General features: G+C 32.7%; 1 protein-coding gene across 1 annotated transcript in view; it reads right to left on the bottom strand.

The window, feature by feature from the left end:
• Positions 1-18,257, bottom strand: part of LOC107046790 (leupaxin) — a gene marked incomplete at its 5' end in the record, with an annotated part of 56,316 nt that extends 38,059 nt beyond the window's left edge. Inside the window, one exon of the mRNA XM_015269500.2 lies at positions 18,158-18,257. Coding sequence (XP_015124986.2) covers positions 18,158-18,257 — 100 coding nt within the window. The remainder of the gene's footprint in view (positions 1-18,157) is intronic.
• Positions 18,258-19,184: the final 927 nt, after the last annotated feature.

Raw genomic sequence — 19,184 nt, 5'->3', positions numbered from 1 at the left:
CTTCCCACGGTTCATGTCTTTGAATCGTCTTTAAACGATTGGGACTCAAAGGAACCACTGGTGAAATTGATCTTGCAAGACTCATTTCTATTTGATAATCTTGAAATTTCAACTATCGGAACAATAAAAATAATTGCACAATGCTTCAATTGATTACGCAATATTTGTTCTTTTTTGCTTCAATAAATCTACACAAGAAACTCCTGTACAATGAGAAAAAAATATTTTTGCCAAATATTCATTTACTAAAGAGAAGTATTCATTTTTCCAATACCGTATTTCTCCAGTCGTCACTCCCAGGCAATTCTCATTAAGAAGAGACTACTATGAGTTTTAAGAGTCGCGGGATATTGGAATGAGATTTCTCACACGTTGAAGATCAATCATATATGTCTAAAACGAATAATTAGTGCATAGAAATTAATTGTTCTATGTTTGTTTGCCCCGCAGACGCTTAAAATATTAAAAATAGTCCAAGGCCTCCAATTTTTAAACTAGAGTTTTTTTTCTTTCAAAATTTTTGAAAAAATGTGTGTAGTAACAATTACGAATCTGTTTTTTGAAATGCAATTCCTGCACAGCTAATATCTGTTTTTTTTAAATAAAAAATTGCACCATTCATGTAAAGCACACTCCTAAAAATGTGTGTCTGAAATTTCCGACAGACTTTTTGGAAATTTTTATCGAATTTTATTACCACTGAAATTTCAAGGAATTTTGTCATTGAAAATTTAGAATTTCGTGGAGAAATAAAAGAAAACTGTAAATTTCAGTGCCATTTTTCTTTGAAAATAAATAGAAAACCAGAAAATTTCGGTAAATAAATGCTTAAATTTGCCAGACAGTGACACTGAATGCGATTCAGGGGGAAAAAATCATGAAAGTTCAGATTTCACTGAAAATTCAATGTAATTTGGCACTGAATATTCATATTAGATTGGGAATCCAAATGAATTAAGAAATTCTCGTCTTTATGCTACTTAAAATTCTGGAATTTTACTGAATTTTCAGTGAAACCTGAAATTTCATTATTTTTTTTCCCTAAATCGCATTCAGTGTCACTGTCCTGAAAATTAGTTGTCAACTGTCCGTGAAATCTCATTTTTCTTCCAATAGTGTAGCCCGCAAAATATTTCTGAAAGAATCGAAAATGTATTTTAAATCTTTTGAGGATAATTTATCTGCCTATTTTACATGAATGGCGTAAATTTTTATATTAGACAAAACGAAATTAGCTGTGGAGGAGAGGAATTTCAAAAAACGAATTCGTAGTTGTTATTGTACACTTTTTTTCAAAAATGAAAAAAAAAACATCTGTAGCTGAAAAATTGGAGGCCCTGGACTGGTTTAACATTTTAAACGTCTGCGGAGCAAACGACCAATAAACAATTAATTTTTTTACACTAATTATTCGTTTTTAGACATATATAATCGATTTTCAATGCATGAGAAATCTCACTCCGATAGCCCCCGACTTTTAAAACTCGAAGTAGTCTCCCCTTAAGTTTCAATTATGACAATTATATTGCTCTAGACGATTATCATGTTAGTTATGACCTTGAGTGAACTCCCTCAATAATCATCAACATTATTATATTATCAACATTAAAAAATTAATCAAAATTCTTCCCTCTAGAAAATGAGAAATTTAGGAAAAATTAATAATCATTGGAGGAATTCATCCAAGGTCATGTGCAACATAGTCATTCTCTAGAGCAACATGATTGTCATAATTGAAAACTAATCAGGCACGCCTGGGAATTACTCGATTGGAGAAATACGATTGTGAAGAAATGAATGCTTTTCTCAAGTAAATGAATGGAAAAAATATATCTTTTTTCAGTGTAAGGTCGAGAAAGCAATGCAATTGACTTTCAATTTCCGATTCGGTTTTCTGTTTTCATTGAAAGCTTTAGAAATTTTCGTAGTGTTAATATATTAATCCACGTGTTTTACAAAACTAGGGACATAGAAAATCCCAAAAATAAATCGAGAATTGGAACGGAAAAAGCGCACACACTTTCGGTATAAACAACTTTGTAAAATGTCGTCATTAAAATTTCAATAAATGAGAAACTCTAAAAAATGTAACCGAGGGAAAAAACAACACAGACCAACGCCACCGAATCATGGAGAAATAACAACTTCTTCTCAAACCGAGAACAAAAATTCCATTCTATTTTTCTCGAGATGATACAAGACGTCACCACAATCCCAAAAGGAAAATTAATTAAGGTCAATCACTTGCAATTGATCTCACAAAATTGAATGGAATTGAACGAAAAAATTAATAAAACAACAAAGACAAAACCAAAAATGAATGGATAAATTATAGCAAATGTTGACAGCACCAGAGAAAGATGTCTGGCAAGGCTCCGCGAAAGATATACACTAACCTCCGCCTCCGAAGGGGCTTAGAAACCAAAAAGCGCGTTCACATTTGTATTTCAACGTTAACACAAAGTCTCACCATCTCTCTCTCACCCTCATCTCATTTACGTAGCTTCATTGTGTATGTTATGCAGTCAAAGATGAATCAGCGTGTTGGGGTTACATATATCGAGAATGGCTAGGAGTACTACTTCTGTCTTTATCGCATCCACGAAACTAAGTTAACATTTCACCTACATACTAAAAATAAACCACCGTAGCGGCGTATAGATTTGAATTGAAAAAAAAAAATTATATCGCTTCATAATAGAACGGAGAACATAGATTAACTAACTGGAACGATTAAGCCTCATCATCAGTATAGGAAACATTAAATATTTTTCCAGCATTTCACTGAAGATTCAATGACCGTTAGAATGTCAAATTAGTGATATTACAGGTGATAATTCTAAAAAATTAGGAGAGCCGATACCCGATTAGCTGGAAATTGAATGGAGTGTATTTTGTAGGAATTAACTGAAGAAACTATCAAATGGTCAATAAAGTTAACCGCACTTGTTTGAAAGAGAAAGATACACCACAATCTTGTGCAAGTCTCTCCACGAATTAGTGTGCCGATCACTAATAACACTAGCTGTGAAACCAGCAGGGGCCACCAAAAAGTTCTGATGAAGCATTCTAAGGTGAACAGTTCAATTTCTGGACGGGGGTTAGTTTCTGGACAATTTCAACTTGCATTGAATGTTCCATAAATAAAATGAAAATTATAATGATTTTTTTCACCTTCATCATGTGATCAATTTTTTCTATTGATTGACATTTAATAAATAAAAAAAAAATGGCCCAGTCGTCCAGAAATTAGGGGTTTTTGCTGCATTCGACTATTTCTTAATTTAATTATTTTTTGTTTTATTATTTTCACTTCAAATAAGTTTTTTCTGCTAATTACAACATTCTTAAAGATATGGAAGCCATCGTATTCCTATTTAGGTGATTCTTTTATCTTAGATCCTACCACGAAACTCGACCGTCCCAATCGTTCAGCAATTGGCCTGTTCACCTTAATTTTCAAAATTTTATGCTAGTTTTTGGTGCGGTTCTTTTCGAAATGAAGCTGCCACATCCAAATCTTTTGCTGACTGCTGTTAGTTCGGTGGGTTGGTGGGTAGCACACTAATTCTTGCTAGAATTTTCTTTGCATGTCTAGAATTTTCTTTGCACACGATTCATATTCGGAAACATTGAACCATATTACGCACTTTTCCGCAATATTAATGATACTAACAATAAACAATAAGTATTTATTATAAAGTGACAGAAAAGGCATTGTATAATAGTTTTAAGGGGAGAGTACTGTGAGTTTTAAAAGTCGTACGTTATTGGAGTGAGACTTTTCATACGTTGAAGATCGATTATATGGATCTGAAAACGAATAATTAGTGCAAAAAAAAAATTTTTTATTGTTCGTTTGCCCGAAAACGCTTAAAATGCCAAAACAGTCCAGGGCCTCCAATTTTTGAGCTACGAATGATTTATTTTTTTTCAATATTTTCGGAAAAATATGTGGAATAATATCACAACTGAAAAATTTCACGTTCACAAGATTATTTCAAGATAAAGTGTTGATCAAACGTTTTATTTCGAACCACTTTGTATTCTATATAATACTTGTTCCACCGGGAGCTGGGCAAGAAGAAATTGGAGCAAATGGAACGAAAATTACTGTGGGAACTATTTAAATTTGAAATTGATTTGGTTTCCCCGGCAATTTTCGTCTAACTTGACCTAAATCTTTTGTTGTCCAGCTCCCAGTGAAATGTGGCTTCACAGTATAGCAACAAACCAGCAATGAGAAATCATGACAATATTCCGACTCAGTTGAAAATAAATGCTAAATTGATAACATAATGTTAATGTTAGAATTAGCTGAAATAAAACACAGAGAAAAAGAGTTTTTAGTTTCCAGTACTACGGTACTGAAATCTAGAACCATAATACTGGATTCCAGGTCCCTAGGCTCTTAAAATAAGAACCGTTGGGGGCAATCAAGTATTGCCTCACGCAATTGAAGAGGGGAAGAGGTTCTGTAATTTGTGGCGATTCCTAACGAAACGGGGAGAAGGTTGCTTAAGTTGTGATATCACACCATAATTAATGAAGACAAGTTGAGAAGATAAAGATGTCAATTTGAAGGACTTTGAAGTTTTTATTGTAAGAAGCCCAGAGTTTTGCATTTCAGTACCCAAAAGTCCTTTTAAAGTAGTATAGACATAACTTTAATTTTGACGATCAAAATCTTCTTGAAATACATTCTAAACGAAAGTTAATATAAATAGAAACGTTCTGGTTGAGTTTGTGCTCAATCGGCAGTCTAGTATTGTTGATAATAATTAATCTAGAAGTGTAAAAATAACACAAACTCTTATGAATAAATGAACTTTTCGAGGCTAGGGAGAAATTAGAAAAAAATACCATTAAAAAAAAACCTAAATAACCGTAATGCCTGAGTCAAACGAGAGACTATTGTTTAAAAAAAATGAATGAAAAAAAAATTAAAAATCAATTTCTTACACTCACCAAAGTTAGAATTCATGGGAAAAATTATCAATGATGAATCTTTTTTTTTTGCTTTTTGAATTCAGTTTTCCTCATTACATTCAATGACTCAACTGGAATTTATTCATACTGCTTTAAGAATCCAAAGTACTGGATTCCAGAATCAAAGTGCTTGAAATTAAATATCATGAGTACTGGATTTCAGTCCATGGAGTACTGAAATCCAGAGACTGTTACTGGAAACCAAAAACTTTTTATTCTGTATGAAGAAGAAAAGCATCAGTACGTCTGAACATCTAGCTTGCTAATCGATAGCTTCGACTAATCGATAAATATTCAGTAAGCGACGAATGTATAATATGATAACATCACTATATATTTCCATAGGCCGTGCCCGAATGACCACATGTGTATCTAAAAATACCCATTAATTGCATCGAGCGCATTGTTATCGTCTGATGTTGTCGCGAACGTTCGAATATTAACGGTTAGGAGCACGTGGGTGCAGAGACCGTGAATGCTCCGTTTGTACGACTCTTATATGGACGCCAACCTCGGGGAAATTTAGTCTCAAGGATTGGTGGGTTTACCCACACACAAACTTACGAAAAAATGTCAGAAAACAAATGGTCAATCTGTCCTTCTTTCTAATAGTTTCATCAATCAAAAGCACTTCGGTCGTAACTTCGGAAATATACAACAAGAAGAGGTCTTTCGAGGTTTTTTTTTCATAAAATTGAAGTTTACGAAATAATTATGCACTGAGAAAATTTTCCCCAGAAAGTTAGGATCACGCTGGAACTCTCACATGGAGAAAAGTTAGAGAAAAATTCCCGAACAAATCAAGTAATCGTGGGGCGAATTCAATTTTCAGAACACGGAGAATATAAAATTAAAAATTTCAATGTAAACATACTATACGAGGACTATACCGAAACAACTTTAAAATTTGATTCATGTTATTCGAATTTTTACTCGCGCCAAATTACATTTTACTATTACCAGCGCCGCCGCGGCCGCAAGCGGCCGCGACGTTGATGCCCATTTATTATGCCTTTGCTTTTTTTGTTTCTTTCGAAAATTAATGATTTATCGTCGTTTTAGTCTATTGAGTGTTAAAGTTAATGAAAACAATGCGTCTCGGTTCATTGCTTGTTCAATTTAAATATTATAATAAGTGATCCACTAATTCTGAGTTTCCGTCCTCATTGAATGAAATTTTAATTACTATTGTAATCAAAATTATATTCAGAGTGCAAAACAACAATTATCAAATTTCTCACAGGCCATAATTTTTTTGTCTTCGCCTCCCTCTTCATTTCCGTTTGCAACTTGACAAAAGTATTCAATTATTTTTCTAGAAAAATTATGGGGTCAATTCTGATCTTCTTTCGCTAATTCGAAGTGTTTTCGCTTCATTCATGATTTTTTCACAATTTTATTCGACGATGTCATAAACTTCAAACTTTCATCATCTAATCATCTAAAATTTTTTCAAATTTTCTATAATCTTTCGAAATTTATATTAATTTTTTTCAAGAAACTTGAAAATTTTTGTGGAATTGTGGAGAAAATCTGAAGAATTACCAAATTATTTCCTCCTTTCGCATTTCAATGAATCAGAGTGCAGTATTCGGGCTTTCATGACTGCTTCAAATCAGTTTTATTTGCAAAATGCCGCCCTTTCCTATCAATTGTTTTCCCATTATTTATTCAACAATCCTCGAATATTTGAGAGATATTGTAAATGTTTTGTAATTTTCAAAAACTCCATAGATTGTCTCTAAGTTCTTCAGAAAACCTCATAATTGTCTTGAATTTTTGGAAAACTCCCGAATTATCTTACATTTGGGAAAAAAATTGACAGTTCTGATTTTTTTGGAAACCTGCAACCTTCCTCGAAGTTTCTATAATTCATTCCCTATTCACCCCCTTAGAGATGGATTTTGTAACGAAGCTGAAACACGTATTTATCAATTTCTAACAATCTCTTGATGAGTGCTCACATAAAAGATAAAACCGACTCTGAAATTTTCATATTATCAGTTTCAATAGTTTCGACTTTTGATTACTATCTTAGTCAAGCTGAAGGGCTCTCTTACCATATTTATAACACAATTCCCGTCGGACTCAGAATTCCTTTCTTCCATTCATTGTTCATAATCATTGTCATTGCAAAAAGCAGTGCGACTGATGAAAATGATGTGCCTCAATTTATTAACTATGAAATATTTATATTGCAATGAATAATCTGCGCATATGCTAATTCCTCTGCTCACTGAATAAGATTTCCATCATAATTACAATCCAATTTCTACTCGAACATAATTCGAAGAGTAAATTGCCGAAATTCAATGTTTGGTGATACTCTGGTAAAAGTGCTTGCCAACACCGTGATACAATTTTTCAATCAGTTCACTTGGTAATTCAATTAATCTATTGTTCATATCATCAACATAATTCCCCATTTAGAATATTGTCACCTCATGTTTTCAGCACCAAATTTTGGAAATTAAAACGTAAAATGACAATTTGACTTCTGCTCGATTCTTTTTTGTGAATCTGAAATTCATGTTAATGTGTCAGATATTATGAAAATATCATCATTCCTGTTCTCTACTGTTATGGAATATTGAGCCACAGCTGTTCATTCATAACTGAATTTCTTTTATTCCTATATTATTATTATTCTTTGTTCAACGTGAAAAAATCTATCATCATTTGCACTGTAGTGCATTCAGATTCTTCTGCACTTCATGTAAAAAATATCATAATAAACTCATAATTCTAGTTATTGATTCTAATCAACTTTGGAGAAAACCTTAGTAAGCGCAACATTAAGAAAGTTGAATCATTCTATTGCCCCCGACCTAAATGATTAGAACAATTATAGTTGGTTTATCAATCGAAAATACAGAGTAAGAAATTGGGTGCAGAATATTCACGTTTTCAATGAAAATTCAAGCAACTTTTTATTTTCATACTGTTAAGAAATGTTGAATTCCATTAAATTTTCAGTCAATTTTTAAATTTCATGACTTTCCTCTCTCAATTTAACTTAAATGTCTTGCTCCTAAAAATTACCACTGAACTATCCATGAATTTCAATTTTTTTCAACAGTATAATTGCTAGGAAAAAATGAAGTCGACTTTCTGAAATACACTAATGAAATGATTGGAAAATCACAATTTTCGAAGACCACAATCATTTTTTATATAAATAATCCAATAGCAATCAATGTTTCACTCAAAGAATAATTTTTTTCGTGTAACGGGACCTGAAAAACCCCATCCTCGCCTTCGACTCGGAAGGCAATCGTGCACGTGGAGGACGGTGATCTGTTTTCCAAGGCTCGGGCATGTAATGTACTATTCCTGAATTATAACGAATTCTTCCGTTTTCAGAATTTCACCAAAAATTAGGTCCATGGCAAAAAAATCAATATTATTTTATTTTGTCATATAAGTATTGATTTCATTAAACAAACCATCGAATAACCAAAATCGAATGAAAAATTTAAAATTGAATATTTTTAGATTTTCTATTTTTTTTTTCAATTCATTCTCGACATTCAAGTTCATTAATCATCTATAATTTAATCTTGTCAGCTCGTAACTTTTATCACCAAAAAATCATTTCCCATTCCACTAATTATAAACAAATGCGTGTATTATAGAAAATATGCACTGATGTATTTAATGTATACACGGTGTTCGTTTCTTATTCGAGGTTAGAAATCCGATTTGTAATTCTAGCGTACTTTCGTAAATAGCACTGTCGCGGCCGAATTGCTCATTCTCATGAAAGTTCTCATGAGAATGCGTCTTTCACCCGCCGCAATGACTCTGAAGATAACAACATGTGGCAGTTTATTCGATACGACACTCTATTTCTGTTTCATAAGTTCATGATCGAACACGTCCGTTCGACTTCGACTTTCGGTGAATCGATTCGACATTCTTCAATTCGAGTTTTCATTCGGCAGCCATTATGCTTTCCTTTATATATAAGGATTCTACCACTTTCTACTATACCGACTCACAATTTCTACTATGTTCAACAGTAAATTTTGAGTGTAGTGGGTATGATCCTCGATTACTAAATGTATTTTGTGTAGCGAACGAATCGTAAAATATCCTCCACAAACAGGTATTTTTGGATTGAATTACATTTCGTTCCACGATTACCTTTCGTACAGTAAAATTTGCCGCCATTTTTTAGGTAATTCTTATTCAACTTTTCTCTCCGTACAGTGTTTTCACCGTTTGTATGTGTAAAATGAGTAAAAATAACATATATAAGAATTTCTTCAAAAATTGGAATGCTGCACTGGGAACGAAAAATTACTTTTTCCAAGGAATTATTTTCTTGGGAGAAGAATTTATTTTTTTAGGAGCGTATTTCGTCACGCCAGTCGTTCCCATCTGGTCCAAGTCCATCTCCAAATATTTTAAATTATGTGATGATTATGCTACATACGACCTTGAATGAACTCCATTGACAATCATTAACATTTAGAATTATTCCCAATTATTTTACGTACAAAAATTTCAAATTTAAAAAGTAATTGAAAAATAATGAAGGGTGTTACATTCAATGTCATAGGCAGCATAATCATTTTATATTTCAACATAATTGTAATATTTGGAGATGGATATAAAAAAATGAATTCGTCTTCTAAGAAAATGATTCCTTGACAAAAGTAATTCTTTTCCTCAGTGTGTACTTCAAATTTTCTTTTGGAAAACCGTAAAGACACTGAGATTCCAGTCTGGTGTCCAGGAAAAGATATTAACATCCCAACTTTAGAAGCGCATTTTTCCCCGCGTGTGATTAGAATTATCCAAATTCGACTTTGATACCTGAGGAATAAGTTATTTGAGGATTCAGCTCCAAAAGACCTTTCGTACGGCTAAATTCTGAATGATACCAACTGAATTGACCAGTTAATTTCCTGATAGTTATGATCTCATTAAGCAAATTAGCTGTTTCCTTCGATTTTTGATCTTATCTCCGTCATAAATGAGACTCACCCGTCATCATCATCATGTTCAGTAGTTGATCGATGAATTCCTCAATTGAAAACTGAGCCCAAGCCTCCTGACAATAAATTAAACCACTTTACCAACGAATTTTGTAGAACTCCATAAAATTCATTGAAATTCATCACAAACAATAGAATGAATAAATCATTTAGAACGTCGCGTGAAAATTCGGAAATATCGCCAAATGAAATATGGCAAAAGCATTGTTTTTCATATATCTAAATAATTTACTTTCTATGATTTTGACTGACTAACAAAAATGAAGAAAAAAAATGTGTTTCTGTGTAACGAGAAATTGCAAGAGTCGAAAGTGAAGTGCAACCGATTCGAATGAACCTAAAAGACTGCGGTATGTTTATGTAGGTTTCTCAAGTAGAAGTCCCAGCAGTGACGTCAGATATTCCCAATCATGGAACGCTCGGTTGGTTTACGCGGGCGTTTAAATTCATTGTGGGACGATTTCGAGGCAGAAATATCAGTAAATTGAAAGTGGAATAATACTTGTTTTCATTTCTGCAGGGAATAGCCACACGCCCTCTGCAGATGATATGTGTAAATGTTAGTTACAGTTGATAAAATAGATTTTCATTTCCACATGGTACGCAATATACATATTGTTCGAATTACTTATTCTCAATCAATGAACTCAATTTAAATCGACATGTTTCATTCATTTTTAACTTCTCGACCCGAAGGGAGGAAGTTATTGTAATGACCCCGAAAGTCAATTGTGGAAATTTCATGATTTCTTCACGTTTCATGACCCCTAGAAACTCTCCCGACACTTTTTGTGATCAAAATTTTATGCTACAATTGCTCTCCAACAAACGATGCGATTCAATTTTTTTTCACGCAATCGATGTGTTTTCATGTAACTTAGAACTAATTAGATTCTGAACAACATCGCCTCAGCGGTTCTTTAGATTTGAAAATAAAACTTGTGAAAAAACGGTGAAAAATTACATTTTTTTCCAAATTTGATGATTTCTCTCAGAGAAACGATGAGATTGATTTCTTGTCATCATAATTGATGTGACTTTGTATGATTAAGACTGGAGTGAAATTCCAGCAAAATCGTCTCAGCGGTTTTGGAGTAATTCGAACATGAATTTTGGAAATTGGAAACTTTTCAAAAAATTTTCAATAGAGGTCAATTTTTGTGAATATTATTCTTTTCAGCGAAATAAAAAAAATTAGAAAATTTGAGCTGATAAAATTCAATGGAAAATCTCAATAAAAAAATTTGCTTAGAAAAATCTAATTCTAATGAATGAAGAAAAGGTAATTGGGCGGGAAGAGTTATTGGTTCGACCCGTAATGGGTCACACCCACTCCAATCCACCCACTCTCCCAACCCAATGAGCGCGAGCGAAGCAAGCGACCAATAACCCAGTCGATTTTTTTCTATAATGATCTCAACTCAACTTACAAAATACCTGAAATGCAATAAAAAAAACACGAGATAATATTTTCATGATTTTTTTTTCAAAAATGATATTCAAAAATAAACGGATTCAACTTTTTCATTCTAACTTGAAAATCGTCATCAGGATTTTAATTTGCATTTGATTTACGTTGAAAATTTCACTCAAAAAATCAATTCAAAAATTCGGAATTTAGTGAACGGATTACTTCCGCCCCAAATTGATTGTATTTTTTATTCATTTTAATTTTGAGGGGAGATTGTCATTTTTTGGCAGATAATAATTTAGCATGAGCTATGAGAGTTCAAAGTCCTCTACCATCAACATTACGAACGCATTTACCTCGTCTTGTCGCTCATCCATTCTACTAATGATCAACGCTCTATTTTGAGCTTGGCAGTGAATTTTGAACTCAAGTGAGTAATCAAACGAAAAGAGCACTATTTACTATTAAAAATGTTTTTAATGTCCATTCACAATCATCTCATACTACTAAATTCCAGTGTTAGCACATCGAGGAAAAAAATACCAGAAAAGTTACCGTGCTCACACCCTAAACTGGCTCTGCCAGGTGAAATTTATTGTAGAGTCGGAAAAATTACTATTCGCTCAAAATTTTTTTTACTCCAAATTCAATATTTTGTCACGAATATTCCAGAAAAATATTCTGCACAGTACGGTAAAATGAGTATTTTTTTCCGTGTACTTCTAGATCGGTTCAACATGAAATCGTTCATAGAATTTCTAGTGAGGATGTGTGAAAAAGTAAGTCGTAAGAAATTGTGAAATTATAAATTTTCCGGCTTTTGAATCAATTCACTCATATAAACATTGAGTGGTATCTGAGACAAATTTCTGAGTAAATGATAATTGTCAAGCGCGATTACTAATTCAGTAGCAGTGATAAAAGGGTTCAAAGCGATTATTTTTCGAAAATGAGGTTTTCATCTGAATTGACTCGTCAAATAGCAAAAATAATTTCGACTCAAGGATATCTAAGTACTTTGGTTATTTTTTCTCCAATGAAATAATTTTCTACTTTTGTACTCGAACCTCAGAGCATTCATTTGTGTCCCATTTGACCCTAAGTTTTCGGATATTTTACAATGATTTTATCATTTAAAATTTGCAGGTCTGAATTTGAATCTCGATATTGAACCATTAGAAAACATTTTTTAAATTTGACAAAATATTAGAAAGTTCATTTTTGAAGAAAAATTGATGAAATAATTTTAAAATTGCAATTTTTAATAATTACGAGTTTTTTCTATAAATATTTTGAAAACAGTCAATTTTCCACCATAGAAATCATTTGTTCGGAATCGTAACAAATTTAATTATATTCTGAATTATATCAGAAATCAATTTCATGTCTAAAACAATTAGTTTTAAGAAAGTAAACAATCTCAATTATTTATTTATAAACAACGGATGTAAAAAAAATTATTATGCGCAAAATGCACTTTGAATAACGCTAAATATTCATGATTTTTTTTCAATTTTTCTCATGCAATTTAATTGACAAATTTGATTGAAAATCGCTGAATCTATAGGGCGGTTTGTATCAAACTGTAAAAGATACTTGGAAATCCTTAAACCGTTTTACTGCTTCGCTACATTCGCAACACAGTATACAGTCGAGATTCAATTTTTCCCTTGAAATTGATCGACTATTACTTTGTCATTTTCATATTATGAATACCGGGCCAGGAAGAAGCAAAAATCATTCACTCTCCCATTTAAAATAGTTTTAAATCCCATATTGCCATAAATGTGAAAATTCAGATCAATGTTTTTCCTCTGTTGTTGAGATATTACAACTTCCATTCGAAGTTTGATAGAAATAGAAACCATATTCTTCTCCAATATTTTAAAATTTATCATCAATGATTTGTCTCATATATGTTGAACTGGAAAATTGAATATGGAAGTAAATTAACTACAGTCGTTGAGTGATTTCCTACAACTACTGTTGCCAATGGTATTTATACTCAGTACTGCTGTTGGACGAGCCTTAATTGATTTTTTTTTTCAAGTGCTAATGCGCGCGCGGCATTAGTTCAAACAAAAATACATGACTTTAGCCGTCAAATCCACACGCCACGCATAACTCAATAGCCTGCGTTATTCATTGCGAACGTATTCAAATTTGTTACAAGGTTGTAGCAATCATAGAACAAATTTAATTACATAAATTACGGAGGAAAAGATGCCTATCCAGTCAAAAGGTAATTCCAATTAATGCGAGGGGGTAATCACTCGGGAAAAGAATGTACACTAGATTTCAAAATTTCTAAGATTTCTGAAGTCTTTTCAGGATTTCAAGGGATTTCGGGGGAATTCAAAGGACTTCAAGGGATTTTAAGGGACTTCAAGAGAATTCATAGGATTTCAGAAGATTTGAATCGTTTGAATCGAGTAAAATGCTCGTTGACATTGAACAATAAATGGTCGGATAAGTCTGACGCTGGAATAACTGATTGAAATGTTGAAAATGTTATGAGAAGTGATATATGTTATATGGATATAGTTTATATGGGACAGAGGTGTTACTTCATGTGTGTATAAAAAAAAAGAAACAGAAAAACCCAATCATCGGAAGACTTCTGGCTTTCCTTATATATAAAGGAAAGCATAATGGCTGCCGAATGAAAACTCGAATTGAAGAATGTCGAATCGATTCACCGAAAGTCGAAGTCGAACGGACGTGTTCGATCATGAACGTATGAAACAGAAATAGAGTGTCGTTCGAATAAATTGCCACATGATGTTATCTTCAGAGTCATTGCGGCGGATGAAAGACGCATTCTCATGAGAACTTTCATGAGAATGAGTAATTCGGCCGCGACAGTGCTATTTACGAAAGCGCGCTAGAATTACAAATCGGATTTCTAACCTCGAATAAGAAACGAACACCGTGTATACATTAAATACATCAGTGCATATTTTCTATAATACACGCATTTGTTTATAATTAATGGAATGCGAAATGATTTTTTGGTGATAAAAGTTAAGAGCTGACAAGATTAAATTATAGATGATTAATGAACTTGAATGTCGAAAATGGATTGAAAAAAAAATAGAAAATCTAAAAATATTCAATTTTAAATTTTTCATTTGATTTTGGTTATTCGATGGTTTGTTTAATGCAATCAATACTTATATCACAAAATCGAATAATATTGATTTTTTTGCCATGGAATTAATTTTTGGTGAAATTCTGAAAATGGAAGAATTCGTTATAATTCAGGAATAGTACATTACATGCCCGAGCCTTGGAAAACAGATCACCGTCCTCCACGTGCAAGATTGCCTTCCGAGTCGAAGGCGAGGATGGGGTTTTTCAGGTCCCGTTACACGAAAAAAATTATTCTTTGAGTGAAACATTGATGCTATTGGATTATTTATATAAAAAACGGTTGTGGTCTCCGAAAATTGTGATTTTCCAATCATTTCATTAATGTATTTCAGAAAGTCGACTTCATTTTTCCCTAGCAATTATACTGTTGAAAAAAATTGAAATTCATGGATAGTTCAGTGGTAATTATTAGGAGCAAGACATTTAATTTAATTTGAGAGAGGAAAGTCATGAAATTTAAAAATTCACTGAAAATTTAATGGAATTCAACATTTCGTAACAGTATGAAAGTAAAAAGTTGCTTGAATTTTCATTTAAAACGTGAATATTCTGCACCTAATTACTTACTCTGTATTTTCGATTGAGAAACCAATTATAATTGTTCTAATCATTTAGGTCGGGCGCAATAGAATGATTCAACTTTCTTAATGTTGCGTTTACTAAGGTTTCCTCCAAAGTTAATTAGAATCAATAACTAGAATTATGACTTTATATATGACATTTTTTACATGAAGTGCTGAAGAATCTGAATGCACTACAGTGCAAACGATGATAGACTTTTTCATGTTGAACAAAGAATAATAATAATATAGGAATAAAAAAATTGAGTTATGAATGAACAGCTGTGACTCAATATTCCATAACAGTAGAGAACAGGAATGATGATATTTTCATAATATCTGACACATTAACATGAATTTCAGATTCACAAAAAAGAATTCAGCAGAAGTCAAATTGTCATTTTACGTTTTAATTTCCAATTTGATGCTGAAAACATGAGGTGACAATATTCTAAATGGGGAATTATGTTGATGATATGAACAATAGATTAATTGAATTACCGAGTGAACTGATTGAAAAATTGTATCACGGTGTTGGCAAGCACTTTTACCAGAGTATCACCAAACATTGAATTCCGGCAATTTACTCTTCGAATTATGTTCGAGTAGAAATTGAATTGTAACTATGATTGAAATCTTATTCAGTGAGTAGAGGAATTAGCATATGCGCAGGTTATTCATTGCAATATAAATATTTCATAGTTAATAAATTGAGGCACATCATTTTCATCAGTCGCACTGCTTTTTGCAATGACAATGATTATGAACAATGAATGGAAGAAAGGAATTCTGAGTCCGACGGGAATTGTGTTATAAATATGGTAAGAGAGCCCTTCAGCTTGACTAAGATAGTAATCAAAAGTCGAAACTATTGAAACTGATAATATGAAAATTTTAGAGTAGGTTTTATCTTTTATGTGAGCACTCATCAAGAGATTGTTAGAAATTAATAAATACGTGTTTCAGCCTCGTTACAAAATCCATCTATAAGGGGGTGAATAGGGAATGAATTATAGAAACTTTGAGGAAGGCTGCAAAAGGTTTCCAAAAAAATCAGAACTGTAAATTTTTTCCCCAAATGTAAGATAATTCGGGAGTTTTCCAAAAATTCAAGACAATTATGAGGTTTTCTGAAGAACTTAGAGACAATCTATGGAGTTTTTGAAAATTACAAAGCATTTACAATATCTCTCAAATATTCGAGGATTGTTGAATAAATAATGGGAAAACAATTGATAGGAAAGGGCGGCATTTCGCAAATAAAACTGATTCGAAGCAGTCATGAAAGCCCGAATACTGCACTCTGATTAATTGAAATACGAAAGGAGGAAATAATTTGGTAATTCTTTGGATTTTCTCCATAATTCCACAAAAATTTTCAAGTTTCTTGAAAAAAAGTCATATAAATTTCGGAAGATTATAGAAAATTTGAAAAAATTTCAGATGATTAGATGATGAAAGTTTCATGAAAAAAATCATGAATGAAGCGAAGACACTTCGAATTAGCGAAAGAAGATCAGAATTGACCCCATAATTTTTCTGGAAAAATAATTGAATACTTTTGTCGTAAACGGAAATAAAGAGGGAGGCGAAGACAAAAAAATTATGGACTGTGAGAAATTTGATAATTGTTGTTTTGCACTCTGAATATAATTTTGATTACAATATAGTAATTAAAATTTCATTCAATGAGGAAGGAAACTCAGAATTAGTGGATCACTTATTATAATATTGAAATTGAACAAGCAATGAACCGAGACGCATTGTTTTCATTAACTTTAACTCTCAATAGACTAAAACGACGATAAATCATTAATTTTCGAAAGAAACAAAAAAAGCAAGGGCATAATAAATGGGCATCAACGACGGCGCTAGTTTCATATATTGTTGATAAAGGTAAACAATTACAATACTCAATGTCAAGTGCACCAACGCAATGTCGGATGAAAAATTTTAAAGGTATCATGTGTCTATATTCTCATGGTACGAGGTTGAGAACAACCAGCTTGTAGTGAGTTCATAGAAACCGTCTTGGTGTGAACTCAAAACTTATGGATGCCCTCTTTCTCGTCCATCTAGTACGAATGGTTCGCCTGAATATAAAGCGAGTATTATACAAAGAATGAGCGCCATTATTAAGTAAATAAATCCTCAAGTTATTATTAATGTACTCGTTGAATACGAGTAATCTCTTCGAAGTATAATAAAAAAAGGATACTATAATTATTTCAGGTCACATACTCCTTCATTTACCTTCACCTCAATATTTTTTTATGGATTCGAAATGATATTTCAAAAAATTCTATGGGATTTATGAATTCCTTCTCAAAATTCCATGAAGTCCTCATCACAATTTCATGGAATTTCACGAGATTTCAAGATTTTATAAGATTTCAATCTCATTTGTACACCAGATTTCATCAGTGACCCCTCATCTTTAATCATATTTTTAATCATCAGATTTTCCTCTTCAATAGGTAAAAATTTTTTAAAAATTACATAGGAACGTCAGAGGAATTCTCATCAAACTCTGTGGTAACTGTTGTATATCCTCTCTTGTTTCCAGGGATTTCACGTTTAACGATTGATTCCAGTTCCTCAACGCATAGAGTTCGTCGAATTATGAACGAAACAAAAATGATTGCAGTTGCTGCATTGGAGATTAAATCATTAATTAATTAGAGAGGTAGTGAAACGTTACGGAGCCTCTATGTTACTGCTTTACTATCTAATTACTGAGTGAGTTAATGCCAAATCATCGAGCTACTCCGCCTACGTTACATTTGCTTGACTTGAAAACCATCACGAAATATTGAAGTAAATTCACTTGCTTCCAAAATAAATAGACAAATGAATAATTGAAGAACTTTTGACAATTAACATTAGCCACGTGGCCTTTTCACTAATGAAGTCGTCCAGGCACTGAAAGAGTCGAAACAGTTGCTAGTTATTCCCGAAAAAATTAATTGATAGTTTTGACTGTCCGAATCGCACAAGAGAATTCAAGATTTCTGCTTCATATATTTAAAGTAAACACTCACAACCAGGTGCTTCAGCTTTTTTAGAGGTAATCCTGTATGGTATGTAAGTGGCCCCAGGGTGAACTTTTCCGTACATCGTTCTATCCATTGTCACAACAATTAATTAATACTCAATAATTCGAGTAAGATGAAATTTTTCAAGTCACGAAATTACTAAAACAACGAATTTATTATTCATCACTTTCCGGATCCTGCAAAATTCTTCCAGAAATGAAATAAAATGGTTCAGTCTTTTTATAGTCATCTTATTTCATATTGCTGATAAAACTTTTGGGAACAATCTTTTTTTAACTCTCCGGTTGAGGTGAATTGCGGAACAGACACTTGTTGCCTACGCCCACGAGGTTTCAACGATTTCTCCGAATAATTTGCAACGAAAACGGCGAATTCAAATAGCAACGCAGTGAGGTTTGGAACGTTCTAAACGTTACGAGTGAACAACAAGTCATACGAAAGCAACTACCGACGCTTTGACCCGACGAAATGAAACGTTTACACACACGCCTGCAGCATCCAACAATGTTCAGTTTCAAGAGGACTGTCGTGGAAGTCTGAGTGTCGAGATTTTACGGTTAAAAATAAATACAGTGAGACTGACGAAATACTACCGGATTATCTCATCTGAAAAGCGTTGTTGCTGTTGATTGTTCAATTTTTTTTTCAAGTGTCATTAACCTGGCATCGTTAGTCCCCCGGTTTTTGAAGAAGTTTTTCAATGGCATTTTTCGTATTTTCCGGGGCAGAATGAGACCCTTCCAGTGTTTTTTTTCGATGTAACGTCGTTTCACAGATCACATAAGTAGGAAAATAAGTTTTCGAATAAAAAAAAGGAACTTCTATCTAAGACCATCTCTAATCGTCGTTGTGAGCAATATTCTAGTTTTTATGGGAATAATAAAATTTCTTGTCTCATAAAAATATTTCATCTTATAGTTATGAATTTTTGTAAGTTCATCATAACTCGATTTTTTTTGTACACTTGAACATTTTTTGGCTGTAAATTTCAGGTACACTTTCAGGGAATTTT

This window comes from Diachasma alloeum, unplaced genomic scaffold, assembly GCF_001412515.2.
Source record: "Diachasma alloeum isolate Michigan unplaced genomic scaffold, Dall2.0 Dall_scaffold_01987, whole genome shotgun sequence".
In the NCBI taxonomy this organism is placed as follows: Eukaryota; Metazoa; Arthropoda; class Insecta; order Hymenoptera; family Braconidae; genus Diachasma; species Diachasma alloeum.
This window is presented reverse-complemented; position numbering and strand designations above follow the sequence as displayed.